Raw genomic sequence first — 22,797 nt, 5'->3', positions numbered from 1 at the left:
GAGACTTGGCTGAGTGATGATAAAGAACTGCAGGAAGAATTAGATGGCTATGAAATGTTTGTGCAAAACAGGGTTAACAAAAGGGGGGGGGTTGCCTTGTTTGTGAGGTCTGATCTTAAATGCAGGATTATTGGTAATATGACAACTGTTATTGACAATTTGATGGAATGTGTAACCATTGAAATTAAGGTTGAAAGATTAAGAAATGTATTAATTAGTTGCATTTGTAGAACACCTGGGTCCTGCACTGATCAATTTAATAAGAAGATTTCTGAATTATATGAAAAACATAATGGTAAGGCGATTTTGGTTTGTGGCGACTTTAACATTGATTTGTTGAAATCTAATGATCATATGAAAACTGCAGAATTTGTTAATAATATGTTCAGTTTGAGTTTCTATCCATTAATTCTGAAGCCTAGCAGAATAACTAAGGAGAGTGCGACATTGATTGACAATATTTTTGTAAATATAACTAGTGGGAAGATAAAAAGTGGACTGTTCGTGACTGATGTAAGTGATCATTTGCCAGTTTTTGTCGTGTTAGAAATGGATGATAAATCAATGTCAAAAATGGGAAGGCAGTCTTATAATTTAGTTAGAGTGAAATCGCCACAAGCAATTATGGCTCTAAAAGCAGAACTTATGGATCATGATTGGCAGGAAGTTTATGTAGAGGACACTAATGACTCATATAATGCATTTTTAGAAACATTTGTGACACTTTATGACCGACATTGCCCATTCAAAGAAATTGGACAAAATTTCATGAAGAGAGGGAAACCATGGCTAACACATGGTTTGGAAAAAGCTTGTAAAAAAAAAAATAGGCTATATAGGGAATTCATGAAACATCGAACAAGGGAAAAGGAGGATGAATATAAGACACATAAAAATAGATTGACATCTATTATAAGACAACAAAAGAAAGACTGTTATGATCAGTTACTGCAAAGATATAAAAAAAACATTAAGGCGACCTGGAGTGTTTTAAATGAGTTAATCAAAAATCGTCATAATAGGGATTTTCCACCATACATTGTTAAACGCGACAATTCAGTTCTTGAAAATAAAGAGGAGATTGTTAATGAGTTCAATGATTTTTTTGTTAATGTCGGCCCAAATTTGGCAAAAGAAATTGACTGTTCGAGAGCTGCAGATATAAAGTTTGATTTTGCTTTCAGCAACTACAATTCCATGTTTCTTGGGGGGGTTTGTTCGAGTGATGTGTTAGAAGTCGTTAGAAAATTGCAGAATAAAAAATCAACTGATTGTAATAATGTTGATATGTCACTCATAAAAGAAGTAATTAATTGTGTCCTTGAACCATTTACTTATATATGCAACAAATCCTTTTTAACAGGTACTTTTCCTGATAACATGAAAATAGCAAAAGTGATCCCAATCTATAAAAATGGTGAAAAGAATATTGTATCAAATTACAGACCTGTTTCTTTGTTACCTCAATTTTCTAAAATACTTGAAAAACTATTTGTAGACAGACTCGATGCCTTTGTTGGGAAACATGAATTACTAAATGATCACCAGTACGGCTTCAGGAGCAATCGATCAACATCGTCGGCAGTGATGGAATTTGTCGAAAATATAGCAACAGCAATGGATAAAAAACAATATGCCGTGGGTGTGTTTATTGACTTACGAAAAGCATTTGATACTATTGATCACTCATTACTCCTGCAGAAATGTGAACAATATGGTATAAGAGGCGTTGCATTTCATTGGTTAAAAAGTTATTTAAGTAATAGGTTTCAGTATGTGAAAATGAATAATATTGAATCACATCTGAGAAGAGTAACCTGTGGTGTCCCACAGGGTTCGGTATTGGGACCTAAGTTATTTATACTTTATTTAAATGATATCTGCACAGTCTCAAATATATTAAAATTTGTAATGTTTGCGGATGATACAAATGTATTTTGCTCAGGGGAGAACATGGAACAACTAATACAAATCATAGAAAGGGAATTGATCATGTTAAAAAAATGGCTTTATTTAAATAAGTTATCACTAAATGAAAATAAAACTAAATTTATGGTGTTTGGTGGTAGGCAGGCCAATTGTGACATAAAATTAAATTTGAATGGTATTGAAATTGAAAGAGTCAGTGAAACTAAGTTTTTGGGAGTGATTATTGATCATAAACTGTGTTGGAAGCCACACATAGAATACATTAAACGTAAATTATCTAAATCAGTGGCTGTTCTTCATAAAGTAAAGGATTTACTAAATAAGAAATGTCTGCATATATTGTATTCTTCTCTTGTGTTGCCTTATATGTCATACTGTGTTGAAGTTTGGGGAAATGCATATAAAACAAATATGGAGCCAATTAATAAACTACAGAAAAAAGCAATTAGAATAATAAATAAAGTTGGATACCGAGAATCAACTAACCAATTATTTATAGGATCTGTTACTTTAAAATTCTTTGATATTGTATATTTAAAGACATTGGAAGTGCTTTTTCGTGTGGTGAATAACAGCCTTCCTGTTTGTATTCAGACTTTTTTTAAAAGAAGAGAAGGAAACTATAATTTAAGAGGTTTGTTTATGTTTGAAACATGTAAAGTGAGGACTAATATAAAATACCGGTGTGTTTCAGTTTTGGGTGTCAAATTGTGGAATGGACTCAATGATGAATTGAAACTATGCAGTTCTCTGTTAATGTTCAAGAAAACCTTAAAATGTAAAATAATTGATGCTTATAATGCAAGTTGATGAACTGTAACACAATTAGGGATTTTAATTCAGAGTATAATGAGTATCATTTATTTTTTCTATTGTTGATATTCTGGGATAGTCATTGGACAGTACAGGATAGGCAATAATAAGCCTGGTGCTTCAGCCTATTCCTTTTTCAGTTATTGATTATGAAAACTTTTGGTTGAAATGATCTTTGTATTTTTTGCACTATGTAACCGAAATAAACTATTCATTCATTCATTCAAAGACACATGAACAGTCTTCAGCTGTTGGTGGACATTCAATACTGGTGTTCTTGACAAACAACCGATCGTTTATCTCTTGTCAAACTAAATCACCAAACTCACGTTTGTCATGTCGTGTGTTCCAATGTGTTCCTCCTGTCCACATGTCAAAGTGTCCTTGAGCAAGACATGGAACCTCAACGTCAGCACCTCGCGTTACAACTCTGCCAGTTTCATTGGAATAGGACATTAACTGGCAACTGTTTTGATATGTTGAAGTAACTTTTCATTCAATAATATTTGATGATCGTTTAATGTCTATGTGTCAGCTTCTCCATCCACCAATTTGATGACCAGGGTTGTGGTTACAGAAGGCCATTTGTCTGCGCCAGAAAGCCATGATATGTCTTCTGACATCAGAGAAACCAGCAGTACATGACTTGAGGATTGTTGGCTTTTACTTCTTTCACTCTGAGAATTAACTGTCTTTTCTTGTCTTCTACACCATTAAACCATTCAAGCATTGAAAAACGTCATTCTGTGAGTCAATGAATCCAACATGAACACACAAAACACTGAATAAAACACAACGAGACGGAGGAAAGGCAACGAGGTGAAAGAAGAACTTGTGGCTTTATTGTTCTTAAGAAACTTGCACACAAGTACTCACACACACACACACACACACACACACACACACACACACACACACACACACATTGTTGCACAGCTGTCCTTGTTCAGACATTATATTGAGTTCGATTGTGGACAGGCTGACTCTAACCTCTAACCATAACCAAGTCATGAGTAACTCTAACCTCTAAGTCAGCAGGACCTCAGTGATGTGTTGCTGAAGTAGGTCCGGGCTCTGATCCCCATAAGAACTACTGGTCCTGACAAGGTCTGATCGTTATTTTGAATTTTACCAGAAAAGGTCCCACAGATTTAACAAGTTAACGCTCATTGATCACATCTTTTCCAAACCATGAAATCCTCACAGATGTTGTCCACACCGACCACTCTGTGATGTCACTGCAGTGACGTTCCTCAAGACACATGAACAGTCTTCAGCTGTTGGTGGACATTCAATACTGGTGTTCTTGACAAACAACCGATCGTTTATCTCTTGTCAAACTAAATCACCAAAGCGGTTACTTCCTGTTTTTTGTTCTCAAATGCTGGAGTTTTTAACAGAGGAACCATGCCATTTCTCTTTGACGGTCGGTCCACATTGAGAAAAAGGTAATGTGTTGATTGCATTTGGTTTTGTTGTTTTTAATTGCATTGATGATGACTTTCTCTTTTTTGATTTTAGGGTCATCACAGGAGACTGAGGCAAGATTCAGGACTGTGAGGCCTCTCTTCCTCTGTACCAAGAAGCAACTAAGTGTTGCTTCTTCAAACATTTTGCTTCAGTAACGCCTCAGCTGTCACACCACAGTCTGATGTTGCTGTGTTGGTGTTGTTCCAACAGCATCATAATTAATGTTGTTGCCGTAGCTCTGACTTAATCTCCACCGACCACTGAGGAAAATGTCCGTTTACATCAAAATATTTCTCCTAGTTACAAGTAACTACTGTTACCACGAACCTTCCTGGTGAAAAATGTTTTTACCCAACCAGTAAAGGTGATGCTGCCTCCACACTGCAGTGTTTGACGGTGCTAATTAAAAATAAACTTGTGTTTTTCTTTCTCCTGACGTGTCATTTATTTGATTGCTTTGGATCTGTTCCACAGTTCAGCAGAATTGCCAAAGAAGGAACCATGAATGTGATTTATAAAGACAACCACAGCAATTATTTTTCAACCTATATTTACCCATGGCGGGTACAAATGAGCATGAAAGGTGTCTTTCAGCAACGCCCTGATTCACATTAACACAGCTACACACATTTGCAGTTGGCAGCAGCTCCAATTGGGCCTCAGGGTTCGAAGGTTCCTCCACCAAAATTACACAACAAAAAAGCAAGATTTCTCACTTACCCCTGGTGGTATGCAAAGTTTTACTTCCCTGATTTCCCTGGTGTCTGAATTTACTGCTCACGATTGAGTGAACTACTGAGCATCCATTATGTAGGAAGTAGTGAATGAATGAAGAGACATTTACTAATAATCATCAGCAACACATTTCAACAGCAGACTGGGAAAGATGTGGAAAACAAAAACAAAAACACCTGTTTGGATCATTCCACAGGTAAACAGGTTGATTGGTAACAGGTGAGAGGATCATGATTGGGTATGAAAGGGGCATCCTGGAAAGGCTCAGTCGATCATAAAGGATGGAGCGAGGTTCACCACCTTGTGAACACATGATTGGATGAAGGGGATGAACACATGAGCTCAGGAACACTTCAGAAAACTGTTGTCGGTGAACACAGTTCATTTACAAATGATTGCATTCTGTTTTTCTGGGATCGGACGTGTGATATGTGCCCCTAAAATGGACCAGAAATCTATCTGGACTTTCTGCATCGCGGTGCTTCAACGTTTTTCTACCCCTGCTCCTCAGACGGCCTAAAGTAAACCAACAGCCACGACGGAAAGGACTGAGAATCTGCACACATCCCTCTTATATAATGGAATACAACCTGATAGCATGAGAGAAACCATAACATTTAGCACTGAAGCATTTGACATGATCGTTTAATGTCTATGTTTCAGCTTCTCCATCCACCTGTTGAGTGATCAGTTGATCCTGTTCAGGTTTACAGGTGACATGCTGTCATGCTTCACTGCCTGAAGAATTTCCTTGTCTCATGTCTTGTTTCTTGAGGAGCCTTTAAAGCAAACAACAGACATGAAATGATGTCTTTTGATGAACTACATGTGTACATAATCCATCATACACTGGGGTGTCGACGGTGGAGGTATTTGTTTAAAACACAAACAAAGACAATTCAGTGTATAAAAGAACTGGAGTTTCTCTTGTTGAGCACCTCAACACAGGAAGGCTGAAGCTGAAGCTGACACCGAAGAGGAGGAAGAAAATCTAATCCTGCAGAAGGTTTGTTTCAACTTCTCCTTTTTTCTTCTGCTCTGTTCTCTCTTATCATCATCATCTCTGCTTCCTCTAATGGGCTGAAAGCCACCAGTTCCTGTCCTCACATGTGCTGTCTTCATGTCTCTCTTTATTGAAGACAATCATCATGAAGATGATGCTGACTGTGACTCTACTTGTCTGTGCCATGATGGCTCTGACCAGCGCTGCTGGTGAGTATGAAGAGAGACAAAAGACAGTTTTCATGGTCTTACTGTGTATGTAGACCAGTTCCAAAAGCAGAGCTGCTGAAAGGACGGAAGATCCATTCAAGGAAATGAGTTGGTATCGATCACTAACACACTAACAGAGGCTTGAACTCAGTCAGTCTTATGATCTGTTCAGCAAAGTGCTCCCATGCTCACTTCTTCTCTGAACTGGTTTTCAGGGGACAATCCCGTCGTCAAGCGCTCAACATGTCCCAGTGGTTGGGCCCCTCACAATGATCTCTGTCTCAACTACGTTCCAACACCCATGACTTGGGCTCAAGCTGAGGTAATCAGGATGATTTGGATTCAGTGCAGAACAGTGGTGAAGTGGAACTCAGTACATTTAATCAAGTACTGCACTTAAGTATGAATTTGAGGTGTTTGTACTTTATTTCACGTCAGACTTTAAAGTTCTCCTCTGCTACATTTCAGTGGGAAATATTGTACTTCACACTCCACGACATTTATCTGACAGCTTCAAAACTGTTAGTGGTAACGAAAAAATCAATTTACAGCTATTTGATAATCATTCCAGTCATTGTTCATGCAAAAACATTTCATGGTCTCAGCTTCACAGTTGTCAGGATTTGCTCCTTTTTGCTTTAATTATTTTGATAATTTTAGTCTATTAGTGTATTTAATATTTTATTTAATAGTTTTGAGGTTTGGACCAAAACAAGCACAGTGAAGGTGTCACTTTGGGCTCTGATTAATTAACTTGATGTTGAATGTATCACATGACTTCATTCTTTGTTCCCATCTCTGCAGAAACATTGTCAGGGTCAGGGTGGACACCTTGCATCAGTGCACAGCTTTCGGGAGTATCATGAGATTCAGATGATGATCAAGATTCGCACACATTTGTATACAGTCACATGGCTTGGAGGCTACGATGTAGGACGGGTATGTTACTGATGACACCAAATCTAAAAGAGAGGAAATGAAAAGTTTATGTAAACCATTGATTGTTTTATATTGTATTCTAATGTTCTAGGAGGGTGTCTGGTTCTGGAGTGATGGTACACCTTTTAAGTTCAACTCCTGGGCTGCTGGAGAGCCTAATCAAACTGGATACTGTCTGGTGATGAACTTCGGAGGTAAAGTCATATGTAGCTTCAGAAACATTTTGTTTTTGTTGATCACTGAGGTCTGAGCAGGGTCTGATTACAAAATCTCTAAAGCAGACATCAATACAAGTGATGATAATAGTTTCTCACAGATGAGGCCCAATAAACAAGAACAAGTTCTCAAACCCATTCGATGGACTGGACAACAGACAACACCAGTGATGATTGTCTCCATTGGCTTCAAGATGAACTGGCACATTAAACCACATTTAAGCTTTTACATCAAGAGATTTCTTGACTTGACAAGAGAAGTTGTGTCTTTAGGTTTGTGTGAAGTGTTTGAAGCAGTCAGTCATGAAGTTCAAGTTGTTAAAAGATCAGATTTGAACTTTCCTGCTGCAGCAGCAGTGGGGACGTCTTCATGTGCAGTTCAAAACAAATCGTCTCCAGTCGCTTCATGGAAATGACTTTTGAATTATTTTGTCAAACTTTTCAGCAAATTCAAGGAATTTATATATAGATATACCTTGATCCATATACATAAAATCATAAAATCTTTGCCCATAAATTATTTTCTCTGTCTTTTTACAGACCACAAGAAATTTGATGACCAGGGTTGTGGTTACAGAAGGCCATTTGTCTGCGCCACAAAGCCATGATATGTCTTCTGACATCAGAGAAACCAGCAGTCCATGACTTGAGGATTGTTGGCTTTTACTTCTTTCACTCTGAGAATTCACTGTCTTTTCTTGTTTTCTTCACTATTAAACCATTCAAGCATTGAAAAACGTCATTCTGTGAGTCTAATGAATCCAACATGAACACACAAAACACTGAATAAAACACAACGAGACGGAGGAAAGGCAACGAGGTGAAAGAAGAACTTGTGGCTTTATTGTTCTTAAGAAACCTGCACACAAGTACAAACACAAACACACACACACACACACACACACACCCACACACACACACACACACACACACACACACACACACACACACACACACACACACCACACACACACACACACACACACACACACACACACACACTCACACACACACACACACACACACACACACACACACATTGTTGCACAGCTGTCCTTGTTCAGACATTATATTGAGTTCGATTGTGGACAGGCTGACTCTAACCTCTAACCATAACCAAGTCATGAGTAACTCTAACCTCTAAGTCAGCAGGACCTCAGTGATGTGTTGCTGAAGTAGGTCCGGGCTCTGATCCCCATAAGAACTACTGGTCCTGACAAGGTCTGATCGTTATTTTGAATTTTACCAGAAAAGGTCCCACAGATTTAACAAGTTAACGCTCATTGTTCACATCTTTTACAAAACAGTGAAATCCTCACAGATGTTGTCCACACCGACCACTCTGTGATGTCACTGCAGTGACGTTCCTCAAGACACATGAACAGTCTTCAGCTGTTGGTGGACATTCAATACTGGTGTTCTTGACAAACAACCGATCGTTTATCTCTTGTCAAACTAAATCACCAAACTCACGTTTGTCATGTCGTGTGTTCCAATGTGTTCCTCCTGTCCACATGTCAAAGTGTCCTTGAGCAAGACATGGAACCTCAACGTCAGCACCTCGCGTTACAACTCTGCCAGTTTCATTGGAATAGGACATTAACTGGCAACTGTTTTGATATGTTGAAGTAACTTTTCATTCAATAATATTTGATGATCGTTTAATGTCTATGTGTCCGCTTCTCCATCCACCTGTTGAGTGATCAGTTGATCCTGTTCAGGTTTACAGGTGACATGCTGTCATGCTTCACTGTTTGAAGAATTTCCTTGTCTCATGTCTTGTTCCTTGAAGAACCTTTAAAGCAAACAACAGATATGAAATAAATGATGTCTTTTGATGAACTACATGTGTACATAATCCATCATACACTGGGGTGTCGACGGTGGAGGTATTTGTTTAAAACAGAAACAAAGACAATTCAGTGTATAAAAGAACTGGAGTTTCTCTTGTTGAGCACCTCAACACAGGAAGGCTGAAGCTGAAGCTGACACCGAAGAGGAAGAAGAAAATCTAATCTTGCAGAAGGTTTGTTTCAACTTCTCCTTTTTTCTTCTGCTCTGTTCTCTCTTATCATCATCTCTGCTTCCTCTAATGGGCTGAAAGCCACCAGTTCCTGTCCTCACATGTGCTGTCTTCATGTCTCTCTTTATTGAAGACAATCGTCATGAAGATGATGCTGACTGTGACTCTACTTGTCTGTGCCATGATGGCTCTGACCAGCGCTGCTGGTGAGTATGAAGAGAGACAAAAGACAGTTTTCATGGTCTTACTGTGTATGTAGACCAGTTCCAAAAGCAGAGCTGCTGAAAGGACGGAAGATCCATTCAAGGAAATGAGTTGGTATCGATCACTAACACACTAACAGAGGCTTGAACTCAGTCAGTCTTATGATCTGTTCAGCAAAGTGCTCCCATGCTCACTTCTTCTCTGAACTGGTTTTCAGGGGACAATCCCATCTTCAGGCGCTCAACATGTCCCAGTGGTTGGAAGTCTTACAATGGCCGCTGTTTCATCTACGTTCCAACAACCCTGACTTGGACTCAAGCTGAGGTAATCATGATGGTTTGGATTCAGTGCAGAACAGTGGTGAAGTGGAACTCAGTACATTTAATCAAGGACTGCACTTAAGTATGAATTTGAGGTGTTTGTACTTTATTTCACGTCAGACTTTAAAGTTCTCCTCTGCTACATTTCAGTGGGAAATATTGTACTTCACACTCCACGACATTTATCTGACAGCTTCAAAACCGTTAGTGGCAACGAAAAAATCAATTTACAGCTATTTGATAATCATTCCAGTCATTGTTCATGCAAAAACATTTCATGGTCTCAGCTTCACAGTTGTCAGGATTTGCTCCTTTTTGCTTTCATGATTTTAATAATTTTAGTCTATTAGTGTATTTAATATCTTATTTAATAGTTTTGAGGTTTGGACCAAAAGAAGCACAGTGAAGGTGTCACTTTGGGCTCTGATTAATTAAGACAGCATTTCCATTACTTTCAAAGTTTTTACCAAATGACATCCAATCAATTAATAAAGAAAATAATCAGCAGATGGCATAGAGTATTTTTACAGTGTGAAATTAGTACTTTTACTGAAGTAAAGTGTCTGAATACTTCCTCCACCACTGGTGCAGAACACTCTTCCACTCTGTCCATCCTGCTGTTGCTGTCTTACTCATGTTAACTGTCATTTTCTTCTAATTTGGTGTCTTTGTATTACTTGATGTTGAATGTATCACATGACTTCATTCTTTGTTCCCATCTCTGCAGAAACATTGTCTGGGTCAGGGTGGACACCTTGCATCAGTGCACAGCTTTCAGGAGTATCATGCGATTCAGTCTATGATCCTGATTCGCACACATTCGTATCCAGTCACATGGATTGGAGGCTACGATGTAGGATGGGTATGTTACTGATGACATCAAATCTAAAAGAGAGGAAATGAAAAGTTTATGTAAACCATTGATTGTTTCATATTGTATTCTAATGTTCTAGGAGGGTGTCTGGTTCTGGAGTGATGGTACACCTTTTAAGTTCAACTACTGGGCTCCCGGACGGCCTAATCAATATGGAACCTGTCTGGCGATGAACTTCGGAGGTAAAGTCATATGTAGCTTCAGAAACATTTTGTTTTTGTTGATCACTGAGGTCTGAGCAGGGTCTGATTACAAAATCTCTAAAGCAGACATCAATACAAGTGATGATAATAGTTTCTAACAGATGAGGCCCAATAAACAAGAACAAGTTCTCAAACCCATTCGATGGACTGGACAACAGACAACACCAGTGATGATTGTCTCCATTGGCTTCAAGATGAACTGGCACATTAAACCACATTTAAGCTTTTACATCAAGAGATTTCTTGACTTGACAAGAGAAGTTGTGTCTTTAGGTTTGTGTGAAGTGTTTGATGCAGTCAGTCATGAAGTTCAAGTTATTAAAGATCAGATTTGAAGTTTCCTGCTGCAGCAGCAGTGGGGACGTCTTCATGTGCAGTTCAAAACAAATCGTCTCCAGTCGCTTCATGGAAATGACTTTTGAATGATTTTCTCCAACTTTTGAGCAAATTCAAGGAATTTATATATAGATATACCTTGATCCATATACATAAAATCTTTGCCCATAAATTATTCTCTCTGTCTTTTTACAGACCACAAGAAATTTGGTGACCAGCGTTACTATTACAGGTATCCATTTGTCTGTGCCAAAAAGCCATGATATGTCTTCTGACATCAGAGAAACCAGCAGTACATGACTTGAGGATTGTTGGCTTTTACTTCTTTCACTCTGAGAATTAACTGTCTTTTCTTGTCTTCTACACCATTAAACCATTCAAGCATTGAAAAACGTCATTCTGTGAGTCAATGAATCCAACATGAACACACAAAACACTGAATAAAACACAACGAGACGGAGGAAAGGCAACGAGCTGAAAGAAGAACTTGTGGCTTTATTGTTCTTAAGAAACTTGCACACAAGTACTCACACACACACACACACACACACACACACACGCACACACACACACACACACACACACGCACACACACACACACACACACACACACACACACACACACACACACACATTGTTGCACAGCTGTCCTTGTTCAGACATTATATTGAGTTCGATTGTGGACAGGCTGACTCTAACCTCTAACCATAACCAAGTCATGAGTAACTCTAACCTCTAAGTCAGCAGGACCTCAGTGATGTGTTGCTGAAGTAGGTCCGGGCTCTGATCCCCATAAGAACTACTGGTCCTGACAAGGTCTGATCCATTATTTTGAATTTTACCAGAAAAGGTCCCACAGAGAGTTAACGCTCATTGATCACATCTTTTACAAAACAGTGAAATCCTCACAGATGTTGTCCACACCGACCACTCTGTGATGTCACTGCAGTGACGTTCCTCAAGACACATGAACAGTCTTCAGCTGTTGGTGGACATTCAATACTGGTGTTCTTGACAAACAACCGATCGTTTATCTCTTGTCAAACTAAATCACCAAAGCGGTTACTTCCTGTTTTTTGTTCTCAAATGCTGGAGTTTTTAACAGAGGAACCATGCCATTTCTCTTTGACGGTCGGTCCACATTGAGAAAAAGGTAATGTGTTGATTGCATTTGGTTTTGTTGTTTTTAATTGCATTGATGATGACTTTCTCTTTTTTGATTTTAGGGTCATCACAGGAGACTGAGGCAAGATTCAGGACTGTGAGGCCTCTCTTCCTCTGTACCAAGAAGCAACTAAGTGTTGCTTCTTCAAACATTTTGCTTCAGTAACGCCTCAGCTGTCACACCACAGTCTGATGTTGCTGTGTTGGTGTTGTTCCAACAGCATCATAATTAATGTTGTTGCCGTAGCTCTGACTTAATCTCCACCGACCACTGAGGAAAATGTCCGTTTACATCAAAATATTTCTCCTAGTTACAAGTAACTACTGTTACCACGAACCTTCCTGGTGAAAAATGCTTTTACCCAACCAGTAAAGGTGACGCTGCCTCCACACTGCAGTGTTTGACAGTGCTAATTAAAAATAAACTTGTGTTTTTCTTTCTCCTGACGTGTCATTTATTTGATTGCTTTGGATCTGTTCCACAGTTCAGCAGAATTGCCAAAGAAGGAACCATGAATGTGATTTATAAAGACAACCACAGCAATTATTTTTCAACCTATATTTACCCATGGCGGGTACAAATGAGCATGAAAGGTGTCTTTCAGCAACGCCCTGATTCACATTAACACAGCTACAAACATTTGCAGTTGGCAGCAGCTCCAATTGGGCCTCAGTGATCGAAGGTTCCTCCACCAAAATTACACAACAAAAAAGCAAGATTTCTCACTTACCCCTGGTGGTATGCAAAGTTTTACTTCCCTGATTTCCCTGGTGTCTGAATTTACTGCTCACGATTGAGTGAACTACTGAGCATCCATTATGTAGGAAGTAGTGAATGAATGAAGAGACATTTACTAATAATCATCAGCAACACATTTCAGACACACTGGGACAGGAGCAACAGCAGACTGGGAAAGATGTGGAAAACAAAAACAAAAACACCTGTTTGGATCATTCCACAGGTAAACAGGTTGATTGGTAACAGGTGAGAGGATCATGATTGGGTATGAAAGGGGCATCCTGGAAAGGCTCAGTCAATCATAGAGGATGGAGCGAGGTTCACCACCTTGTGAACACATGATTGGATGAAGGGGATGAACACATGAGCTCAGGAACGCTTCAGAAAACTGTTGTCGGTGAACACAGTTCATTTACAAATGATTGCATTCTGTTTTTCTGGGATCGGACGTGTGATATGTGCCCCTAAAATGGACCAGAAATCTATCTGGACTTTCTGCATCGCGGTGCTTCAACGTTTTTCTACCCCTGCTCCTCAGACGGCCTAAAGTAAACCAACAGCCACAACGGAAAGGACTGAGAATCTGCACACATCCCTCTTATAGAATGGAATACAACCTGATAGCATGAGAGAAACCATAACATTTAGCACTGAAGCATTTGACATGATCGTTTAATGTCTATGTGTCAGCTTCTCCATCCACCTGTTGAGTGATCAGTTGATCCTGTTCAGGTTTACAGGTGACATGCTGTCATGCTTCACTGCCTGAAGAATTTCCTTGTCTCAAGTCTTGTTTCTTGAGGAGCCTTTAAAGTAAACAACAGACATGAAATGATGTCTTTTGATGAACTACATGTGTACATAATCCATCATACACTGGGGTGTCGACGGTGGAGGTATTTGTTTGAAACACAAACAAAGACAATTCAGTGTATAAAAGAACTGGAGTTTCTCTTGTTGAGCACCTCAACACAGGAAGGCTGAAGCTGAAGCTGACACCGAAGAGGAGGAAGAAAATCTAATCCTGCAGAAGGTTTGTTTCAACTTATCCTTTTTTCTTCTGCTCTGTTCTCTCTTATCATCATCTCTGCTTCCTCTAATGGGCTGAAAGCCACCAGTTCCTGTCCTCACATGTGCTGTCTTCACGTCTCTCTTTATTGAAGACAATCGTCATGAAGATGATGCTGACTGTGACTCTACTTGTCTGTGCCATGATGGCTCTGACCAGCGCTGCTGGTGAGTATGAAGAGAGACAAAAGACAGTTTTCATGGTCTTACTGTGTATGTAGACCAGTTCCAACAGCAGAGCTGCTGAAAGGACGGAAGATCCATTCAAGAAAATGAGTTGGTATCGATCACTAACACACTAACAGAGGCTTGAACTCAGTCAGTCTTATGATCTGTTCAGCAAAGTGCTCCCATGCTCACTTCTTCTCTGAACTGGTTTTCAGGGGACAATCTCGTCGTCAAGCGCTCAACATGTCCCAGTGGTTGGACCCGTTACAATGATCGCTGCTTCAACTACGTTCCAACAATGATGTCTTGGGCTCAAGCTGAGGTAATCATGATGGTTTGGATTCAGTGCAGAACAGTGGTGAAGTGGAACTCAGTACATTTAATCAAGTACTGCACTTAAGTATGAATTTGAGGTGTTTGTACTTTATTTCACATGTCAGACTTTAAAGTTCTCCTCTGCTACATTTCAGTGGGAAATATGGCATAGAGTGTTTTTACAGTGTGATATTAGTCCTTTTATATTAGTACTATTAGTACTATGTATTAGTAACTTTGGTAACTAAAACTTTTAAAAGCACTTTTTAAAGTAAAGTGTCTGAATACTTCCTCCACCACTGGTGCAGAACACTCTTCCACTCTGTCCATCCTGCTGTTGCTGTCTTACACATGTTAACTGTCATTTTCTTCTAATTTGTTGTCTTTGTATCACTTGATGTTGAATGTATCACATGACTTCATTCTTTGCTCCCATCTCTGCAGAAACATTGTCAGGGTCAGGGTGGAAACCTTGCATCAGTGCACAGCTTTCAAGAGCATCATGCAATTCAGTCTATGATCTACACTCGCACACATTTGTATCCAGCCACATGGATTGGAGGCTACGATGCAACACAGGCATGTTACTGATGACACCAAATCTAAAAGAGAGGAAATGAAAAGTTTATGTAAACCATCAATTGTTTGATATTGTATTCTAATCTTCTAGGAGGGTGTCTGGTTCTGGAGTGATGGTACACCTTTTAAGTTTTATTACTGGGCTGACGGAGAGCCGAGTAATAACAAAAATTCACACTGTCTGTTGATGAACTTCGGAGGTAAAGTCATATGTAGCTTCAGAAACATTTTGTTTTTGTTGATCACTGAGGTCTGAGCAGGGTCTGATTACAAAATCTCTAAAGCAGACATCAATACAAGTGATGATAATAGTTTCTCACAGATGAGGCCCAATAAACAAGAACAAGTTCTCAAACCCATTCGATGGACTGGACAACAGACAACACCAGTGATGATTGTCTCCATTGGCTTCAAGATGAACTGGCACATTAAACCACATTTAAGCTTTTACATCAAGAGATTTCTTGACTTGACAAGAGAAGTTGTGTCTTTAGGTTTGTGTGAAGTGTTTGATGCAGTCAGTCATGAAGTTCAAGTTGTTAAAAGATCAGATTTGAACTTTCCTGCTGCAGCAGCAGTGGGGACGTCTTCATGTGCAGTTCAAAACAAATCGTCTCCAGTCGCTTCATGGAAATGACTTTTGAATGATTTTCTCCAACTTTTCAGCAAATTCAAGGAATTTATATATAGATATACCTTGATCCATATACATAAAACCTTTGCCCATAAATTATTCTCTCTGTCTTTTTACAGGTCAAAACAAATTTGACGACCAGCCTTGCTATCTCAGAGGGCCATTTGTCTGTGCCAAAAAGCCATGATATGTCTTCTGACATCAGAGAAACCAGCAGTACATGACTTGAGGATTGTTGGCTTTTACTTCTTTCACTCTGAGAATTAACGGTTTCTTCTTTTTTTCTACACTATTAAACCATTCAAGCAATGAAAAACGTCAGTCTGTGAGTCTAATGAATCCAAAATGAACACACAAAACACTGAATAAAACACAACGAGACGGAGGAAAGGCAACGAGGTGAAAGAAGAACTTGTGGCTTTATTGTTCTTAAGAAACTTGCACACAAGTACTCTCACACACACACACACACACACACACACACACACACACACAAAATTCATTTTTCCTAATTTTGAGCTCTGGACTGTTGGACAAAACCATTATGAACGTGTCACTTTGGACTCTGGTAATTGTCAGATGGCATTTGTCACTATTTTCAGAAATTTTACAAATCAAACAATCGATTAACAGAGAAAATGATCAGATGATTAATCCATCATGAACACAGTCAATTTTATGACAGAGAGCAAAATCCTTTCCACCATTCAATCCGTCTCTCCCACACGGTCATGGTCGGCTTGGTTGATCTTGTCTTGATTCCATTGATTGGTTGTCCAAACATAAGAAGAGGACTCAGTATCGTATTGCTGTGTTCCTGCCTTGTTTGACTTCGGTGAGGCATCTTTGAGACAAAGTAGTCATCTCTGACTTTAGTAAATGGTGGCAAACCAGGTGCCTTCTTATCACATAGTTGTTTACTGTTCTGTTGTCAAAGTGCTAACATGTGGTTCTTTGCTGTTTGTCCTATTTGCTGTGAATATGCTCAATAATGAATGTGGACACATCGTGATGTGTTTGCAGGATGGCTGCGTGCTTCATTTCTTCAGGAATAGTCACTTTACTCGGCCGTCTGTCATTTCTCAGTATCTCTTGATCCAACTTGAGATCAAGTTTAAAAACTGAAACTCAAAAATCACAGTGCATTCTGGGACGCTGTGTGCTGGACATAACGGTCGGTCGGTCCACATTGAGAAAAAGGTAATGTGTTGATTGCATTTGGTTTGGTTCTTTTTAATTACATTGATGATGACTTTCTCTGTATTGATTTTAGAGTCATCACAGGAGACTGAGGCAAGATTCAAGACTGTGGGGCCTCTCTTCCTCTGTACCAAGAAGCAGCTAAGTGTTGCCGTTGGTGTTCCAACAGCATCATAATTAATGTTGCTGCCATAGCTCTGACTTGGTCCTGTTGTGGAAATTTTGTGCTGCTGGTGAAAAATGAAGCAGACTTCTGCCGGCCGACAAGGTTTTTATTTTCTTTGCAAAGAAAAGGTCAATCATCACTTGAGTGGTAGAGTAAAGAAAGACCCCAAGCATGGGGAGAGCTAAACATTTATACCTGAGGAAAATGTCTGTTTACATCAAAATATTTCTCGTAGTTACTAGTAACTACTGTTACCACTAACCTTCCTAGTGAAAAATGCTTTTCTGATAGGTGTGCATGCACTGACTGTGCATGCAGCCTGTTGTAGTCGCTCCTATTTGTTTTCTTATTTTCACAAATTTTTTTTGCTCTATTCTTTATTATTACCACCTGCATTTTTATGACCGTCATCTTGAACCTGTGCTCTCTCCAAACATGTTGGCCGAGAGAGTTCTGGTCTGTTTTCTCGCCTTGAAATTGTTCCTCTCACTGGGACACAGCACCGACGCTGTGTTTACTCCAGAGATCAGCTGATCGCACTGAGGCCGGCTGGCTTGTCGGCCAGAACATCAGAAATCCCCACTCAACTCTTGAGGAAAACACACAGAGGATGCAGGGGAGGACAGAAACAGTGGAGGAAAGAGCTGGGTCGAGACAACAGAGGTTTATGGAAAGGGGAGATATCAGCCGTGTCTCCCCTCTCTCATCATGGGCAACGTGAGGTCGCTGGCAAATAAGGCGGATGAGCTAACAGCACTCGCCAGGAGTCAGAGGGAGTATCGGGAGTGCAGTCTGATGTGTTTTTCGTAGACTTGGTTGCACCAGGACATACCCGATGACAACGTCTTCATTGGTGGCTTTCAGACTGTGTGAGTCGACCGGGATTGCACCGAGAGTGGTAAGCGTAAAGGAGGGGGGCTCGGCGTTCTAGTCAACAATCGATGGTGTAATCCTGGTCACATTGTCATCAAGGAACGTATCTGTTGCCCGGACATTGAAGTGTTGGCTGTTGGGCTCAGGCCACATTATTTGCCCAGGGAGTTTTCACATGCCATTATCGTAGCTGTTTACATCCCCCCCTCTGTCAACCCGATGTTGGCATGTGATGTCGTTCACTCCGCCGTAGCCCGTCTGCAAACTGCATGGAGGCTTTCACCCTAAGTCCAGCGTCCTGAGGCTATACACTAAGCGGAAGACAGGAGGCCGCGGACTAGTGAGCATCAGAGCCACTATCCAGGAGGAAACAGCAAGCCTCTGGGAGTACATCAGGAAGATGGCCCCCAATGATGACCTGCTGAGTGAATGCCTCAGGCAGCAGAAGCCCAGTCAGGAGGAGCCAGAAGGGTTGTCATGGACAGACAAGCCCCTGCATGACATGTACCATTGACAGCTTGAGGAAGTGGCTGACATCGCGAGAACATGCCAGTGTCTGGAAAAGGCTGGACTGAAAGACAGCACAGAGGCACTGATGAGAATGGCTCCAGCAGATACCAGGAAGAACATCACATCTGAGGTCTCTGTCCAGAAGAACGCACTCCTGGGAACAGCCAAGATCCTGCGCAGAACCCTCAAGCTCCCAGGCCTCTGTTAGAGGACCCGAGCTTGAAGGAAGCACAATACCACCCCAGGCGGGGCGAGAAGGAGATTTCTTTTATTTATACATATATTATTTTTCTCTTCTAACTTTATTCTAATTTTATTCTTATATGGAGAACCTGCAACAAAAACAATTTCCCCTCAGGGATCAATAAAGTAATTCTGATTCTGATTCTGATTACCCAACCAGTAAAGGTGACGCTGCCTTGACACTGCAGCGTTTGACAGTGCTAATTAATTATTAGTTGTGTTTTCAACATTTCTTCGGACACATCTCATTTATCTGATTGTTTTGGATCCGTTCCTCAGTTCAGCAGAATTTCCAAAGAAGGAACTATGAATGTGAATCATAAAGATAACAGCCACAGCTATTATTTTTCAACCCATATTTACCCCTGGTGGGTACAAATGAGTGTGAAGCGCGTCTTTCAGCAACAGCAGACTGGGAAAGATGTGGAAAGCTCTAAAAACACCTGTTTGGAACATTCCACAGGTAAACAGGTTGATTGTTAACAGGTGAGAAGATCATGATTGGGTATGAAAGGGGCATCCTGGAAAGGAGCGAGGTTCACCACCTTGTGAACACATGATTGGATGAAGGAGATGAACACATGAGCTCAGAGACACTTCAGAAAACTGTTGTCGGTGAACACAGTTCATTTACAAATGATTGCATTCTGTTTTTCTGGGATCGGACGTGTGATATGTGCCCCTAAAATGGACCAGAAATCTATCTGGACTTTCTGCATCGCGGTGCTTCAACGTTTTTCTACCCCTGCTCCTCAGACGGCCTAAAGTAAACCAACAGCCACGACGGAAAGGACTGAGAATCTGCACACATCCCTCTTTTATAATGGAATACAACCTGATAGCATGAGAGAAACCATAACATTTAGCACTGAAGCATTTGACATGATCGTTTAATGTCTATGTTTCAGCTTCTCCATCCACCTGTTGAGTGATCAGTTGATCCTGTTCAGGTTTACAGGTGACATGCTGTCATGCTTCACTGCCTGAAGAATTTCCTTGTCTCATGTCTTGTTTCTTGAGGAGCCTTTAAAGTAAACAACAGACATGAAATAAATTATGTCATTTGATGTATGTGTACATAATCCATCATACACTGGGGTGTAGACGGTGGAGGTATTTGTTTAATACACAAACAAAGATAATTCAGTGTATAAAAGAACTGGAGTTTCTCTTGTTGAGCACCTCAACACAGGAAGGCTGAAGCTGAAGCTGACACCGAAGAGGAGGAAGAAAATCTAATCCTGCAGAAGGTTTGTTTCAACTTCTCCTTTTTTCTTCTGCTCTGTTCTCTCTTATCATCATCTCTGCCTCCTCTAATGGGCTGAAAGCCACCAGTTCCTGTCCTCACATGTGCTGTCTTCATGTCTCTCTTTATTGAAGACAATCGTCATGAAGATGATGCTGACTGTGACTCTACTTGTCTGTGCCATGATGGCTCTGACCAGCGCTGCTAGTGAGTATGAAGAGAGACAAAAGACAGTTTTCATGGTCTTACTGTGTATGTAGACCAGTTCCAACAGCAGAGCTGCTGAAAGGACGGAAGATCCATTCAAGGAAATGAGTTGGTATCGATCACTAACACACTAACAGAGGCTTGAACTCAGTCAGTCTTATGATCTGTTCAGCAAAGTGCTCCCATGCTCACTTCTTCTCTGAACTGGTTTTCAGGGGACAATCCTGTCGTCGAGCCCTCAACATGTCCCAGTGGTTGGACCCCTCACAATGATCGCTGCTTCATGTACTTTTCAACACCCATGACTTGGGCTCAAGCTGAGGTAATCATGATGATTTGGATTCAGTGCAGAACAGTGGTGAAGTGGAACTCAGTACATTTAATCAAGTACTGCACTTAAGTATGAATTTGAGGTGTTTGTACTTTATTTCACGTCAGAATTTAAAGTTCTCCTCTGCTACATTTCAGTGGGAAATATTGTACTTCACACTCCACGACATTTATCTGACAGCTTCAAAACTGTTAGTGGTAACGAAAAAATCAATTTACAGCTATTTGATAATCATTCCAGTCATTGTTCATGCAAAAACATTTCATGGTCTCAGCTTCACAGTTGTCAGGATTTGCTCCTTTTTGCTTTCATTATTTTAATAATTTTAGTCTATTAGTGTATTTAATATCTTATTTAATAGTTTTGAGGTTTGGACCAAAACAAGCACAGTGAAGGTGTCACTTTGGGCTCTGATGAATTAAAACAGCATTTCCATTACTTTCAAAGTTTTTACCAAATGACATCCAATCAATTAATAAAGAAAATAATCAGCAGATGGCATAGAGTATTTTTACAGTGTGAAATTAGTACTTTTACTGAAGTAAAGTGTCTGAATACTTCCTCCACCACTGGTGCAGAACACTCTTCCACTCTGTCCATCCTGCTGTTGCTGTCTTACTCATGTTAACTGTCATATTCTTCTAATTTGTTGTCTTTGTATCACTTGATGTTGAATGTATCACATGACTTCATTCTTTGTTCCCATCTCTGCAGAAACATTGTCAGAGTCAGGGTGGAAACCTTGCATCAGTGCACAGCTTTCGGGAGTATCATGAGATTCAGATGATGATCAAGGCTCTCACAAATTCGTCTCCAGTCACTTGGATTGGAGGCTACAATGTAGGACGGGTATGTTACTGATGACACCGAATCTAAAAGAGAGGAAATGAAAAGTTTATGTAAACCATTGATTGTTTGATATTGTATGCTAATGTTCTAGAAGGGTGTCTGGTTCTGGAGTGATGGTACACCTTTTGAGTTTTACTACTGGGCTGCCGGAGAGCCTAATAAATCTGGATACTGTCTGTTGATGAACTTCGGAGGTAAAGTCATATGTAGCTTCAGAAACATTTTGTTTTTGTTGATCACTGAGGTCTGAGCAGGGTCTGATTACAAAATCTCTAAAGCAGACATCAATACAAGTGATGATAATAGTTTCTCACAGATGAGGCCCAATAAACAAGAACAAGTTCTCAAACCCATTCGATGGACTGGACAACAGACAACACCAGTGATGATTGTCTCCATTGGCTTCAAGATGAACTGGCACATTAAACCACATTTAAGCTTTTACATCAAGAGATTTCTTGACTTGACAAGAGAAGTTGTGTCTTTAGGTTTGTGTGAAGTGTTTGATGCAGTCAGTCATGAAGTTCAAGTTGTTAAAAGATGAGATTTGAACTTTCCTGCTGCAGCAGCAGTGGGGACGTCTTCATGTGCAGTTCAAAACAAATCGTCTCCAGTCGCTTCATGGAAATGACTTTTGAATGATTTTCTCCAACTTTTGAGCAAATTCAATGAATTTACATATAGATATACCTTGATCCATATACATAAAACCTTTGCCCCTAAATTATTCTCTCTGTCTTTTTACAGACCACAAGAAATTTGATGACCGGGCTTGTGGTTTCAAAAATCCATTTGTCTGCGCCAAAAAGCCATGATATGTCTTCTGACATCAGAGAAACCAGCAGTACATGACTTGAGGATTGTTGGCTTTTACTTCTTTCACTCTGAGAATTAACTGTCTTTTCTTGTCTTCTACACTATTAAACCATTCAAGCATTGAAAAACGTCATTCTGTGAGTCCAATGAATCCAACATGAACACTTATAAAACATAACACAATGAGATGGACGAAAATTAATGAGGTAAAAGAAGAATTTGCAGTTTTATTGTTTTTCAGAAACTTGTAGGGTGTAACTTCAAGACTAAGTTTGTATTTCTAACCTTTATTCTCAGTCGTTAAAGTTCACTTTAACATTGATTAAACAACTTATTTCACCCAGACTCCAAAGGAATTGATTCCAAAAACACCTGTTTGGATCATTCCACAGGTAAACAGGTTGATTGGTAACAGG

The 22,797-nt window shown here is 40.0% G+C and overlaps 4 protein-coding genes across 4 annotated transcripts; all 4 read left to right on the top strand.

Moving 5' to 3' along the window:
- Positions 1-5,923: 5,923 nt before the first annotated feature.
- LOC143317259 (type-2 ice-structuring protein-like) lies at positions 5,924-7,941 on the top strand. The gene is made up of 6 exons (XM_076725316.1): positions 5,924-5,953; positions 6,087-6,159; positions 6,375-6,481; positions 6,964-7,098; positions 7,190-7,292; positions 7,854-7,941. The coding sequence occupies exons 2-6, from the start codon at positions 6,096-6,098 to the stop codon at positions 7,919-7,921; spliced, it is 477 nt and encodes a 158-aa protein (XP_076581431.1). The 5' UTR covers positions 5,924-5,953; positions 6,087-6,095; the 3' UTR covers positions 7,922-7,941.
- Positions 7,942-9,449: 1,508 nt separating this feature from the next.
- On the top strand, positions 9,450-11,670 carry LOC143317256 (ladderlectin-like). The gene is made up of 5 exons (XM_076725312.1): positions 9,450-9,542; positions 9,758-9,864; positions 10,588-10,722; positions 10,814-10,916; positions 11,469-11,670. The coding sequence occupies exons 1-5, from the start codon at positions 9,479-9,481 to the stop codon at positions 11,534-11,536; spliced, it is 477 nt and encodes a 158-aa protein (XP_076581427.1). The 5' UTR covers positions 9,450-9,478; the 3' UTR covers positions 11,537-11,670.
- A 2,477-nt stretch (positions 11,671-14,147) lies between these two features.
- LOC143317438 (ladderlectin-like) lies at positions 14,148-16,127 on the top strand. The gene is made up of 6 exons (XM_076725592.1): positions 14,148-14,209; positions 14,340-14,412; positions 14,628-14,734; positions 15,172-15,306; positions 15,398-15,506; positions 16,060-16,127. Exons 2-6 carry the CDS (start codon positions 14,349-14,351, stop codon positions 16,125-16,127), a joined length of 483 nt encoding a protein of 160 aa, XP_076581707.1. The 5' UTR covers positions 14,148-14,209; positions 14,340-14,348.
- Positions 16,128-20,136: 4,009 nt separating this feature from the next.
- LOC143317262 (ladderlectin-like) lies at positions 20,137-22,472 on the top strand. Its single transcript, XM_076725319.1, has 6 exons — positions 20,137-20,182; positions 20,313-20,385; positions 20,601-20,707; positions 21,431-21,565; positions 21,657-21,759; positions 22,313-22,472. The coding sequence occupies exons 2-6, from the start codon at positions 20,322-20,324 to the stop codon at positions 22,378-22,380; spliced, it is 477 nt and encodes a 158-aa protein (XP_076581434.1). The 5' UTR covers positions 20,137-20,182; positions 20,313-20,321; the 3' UTR covers positions 22,381-22,472.
- The last annotated feature ends 325 nt before the right edge of the window (positions 22,473-22,797 follow it).

This window comes from Chaetodon auriga, chromosome 24, assembly GCF_051107435.1.
Source record: "Chaetodon auriga isolate fChaAug3 chromosome 24, fChaAug3.hap1, whole genome shotgun sequence".
Lineage (NCBI taxonomy): Eukaryota > Metazoa > Chordata > Actinopteri > Chaetodontiformes > Chaetodontidae > Chaetodon > Chaetodon auriga.
The sequence above is the reverse complement of the archived record's forward strand: the minus strand, read 5'-3'. Positions and strand labels throughout refer to the sequence as shown.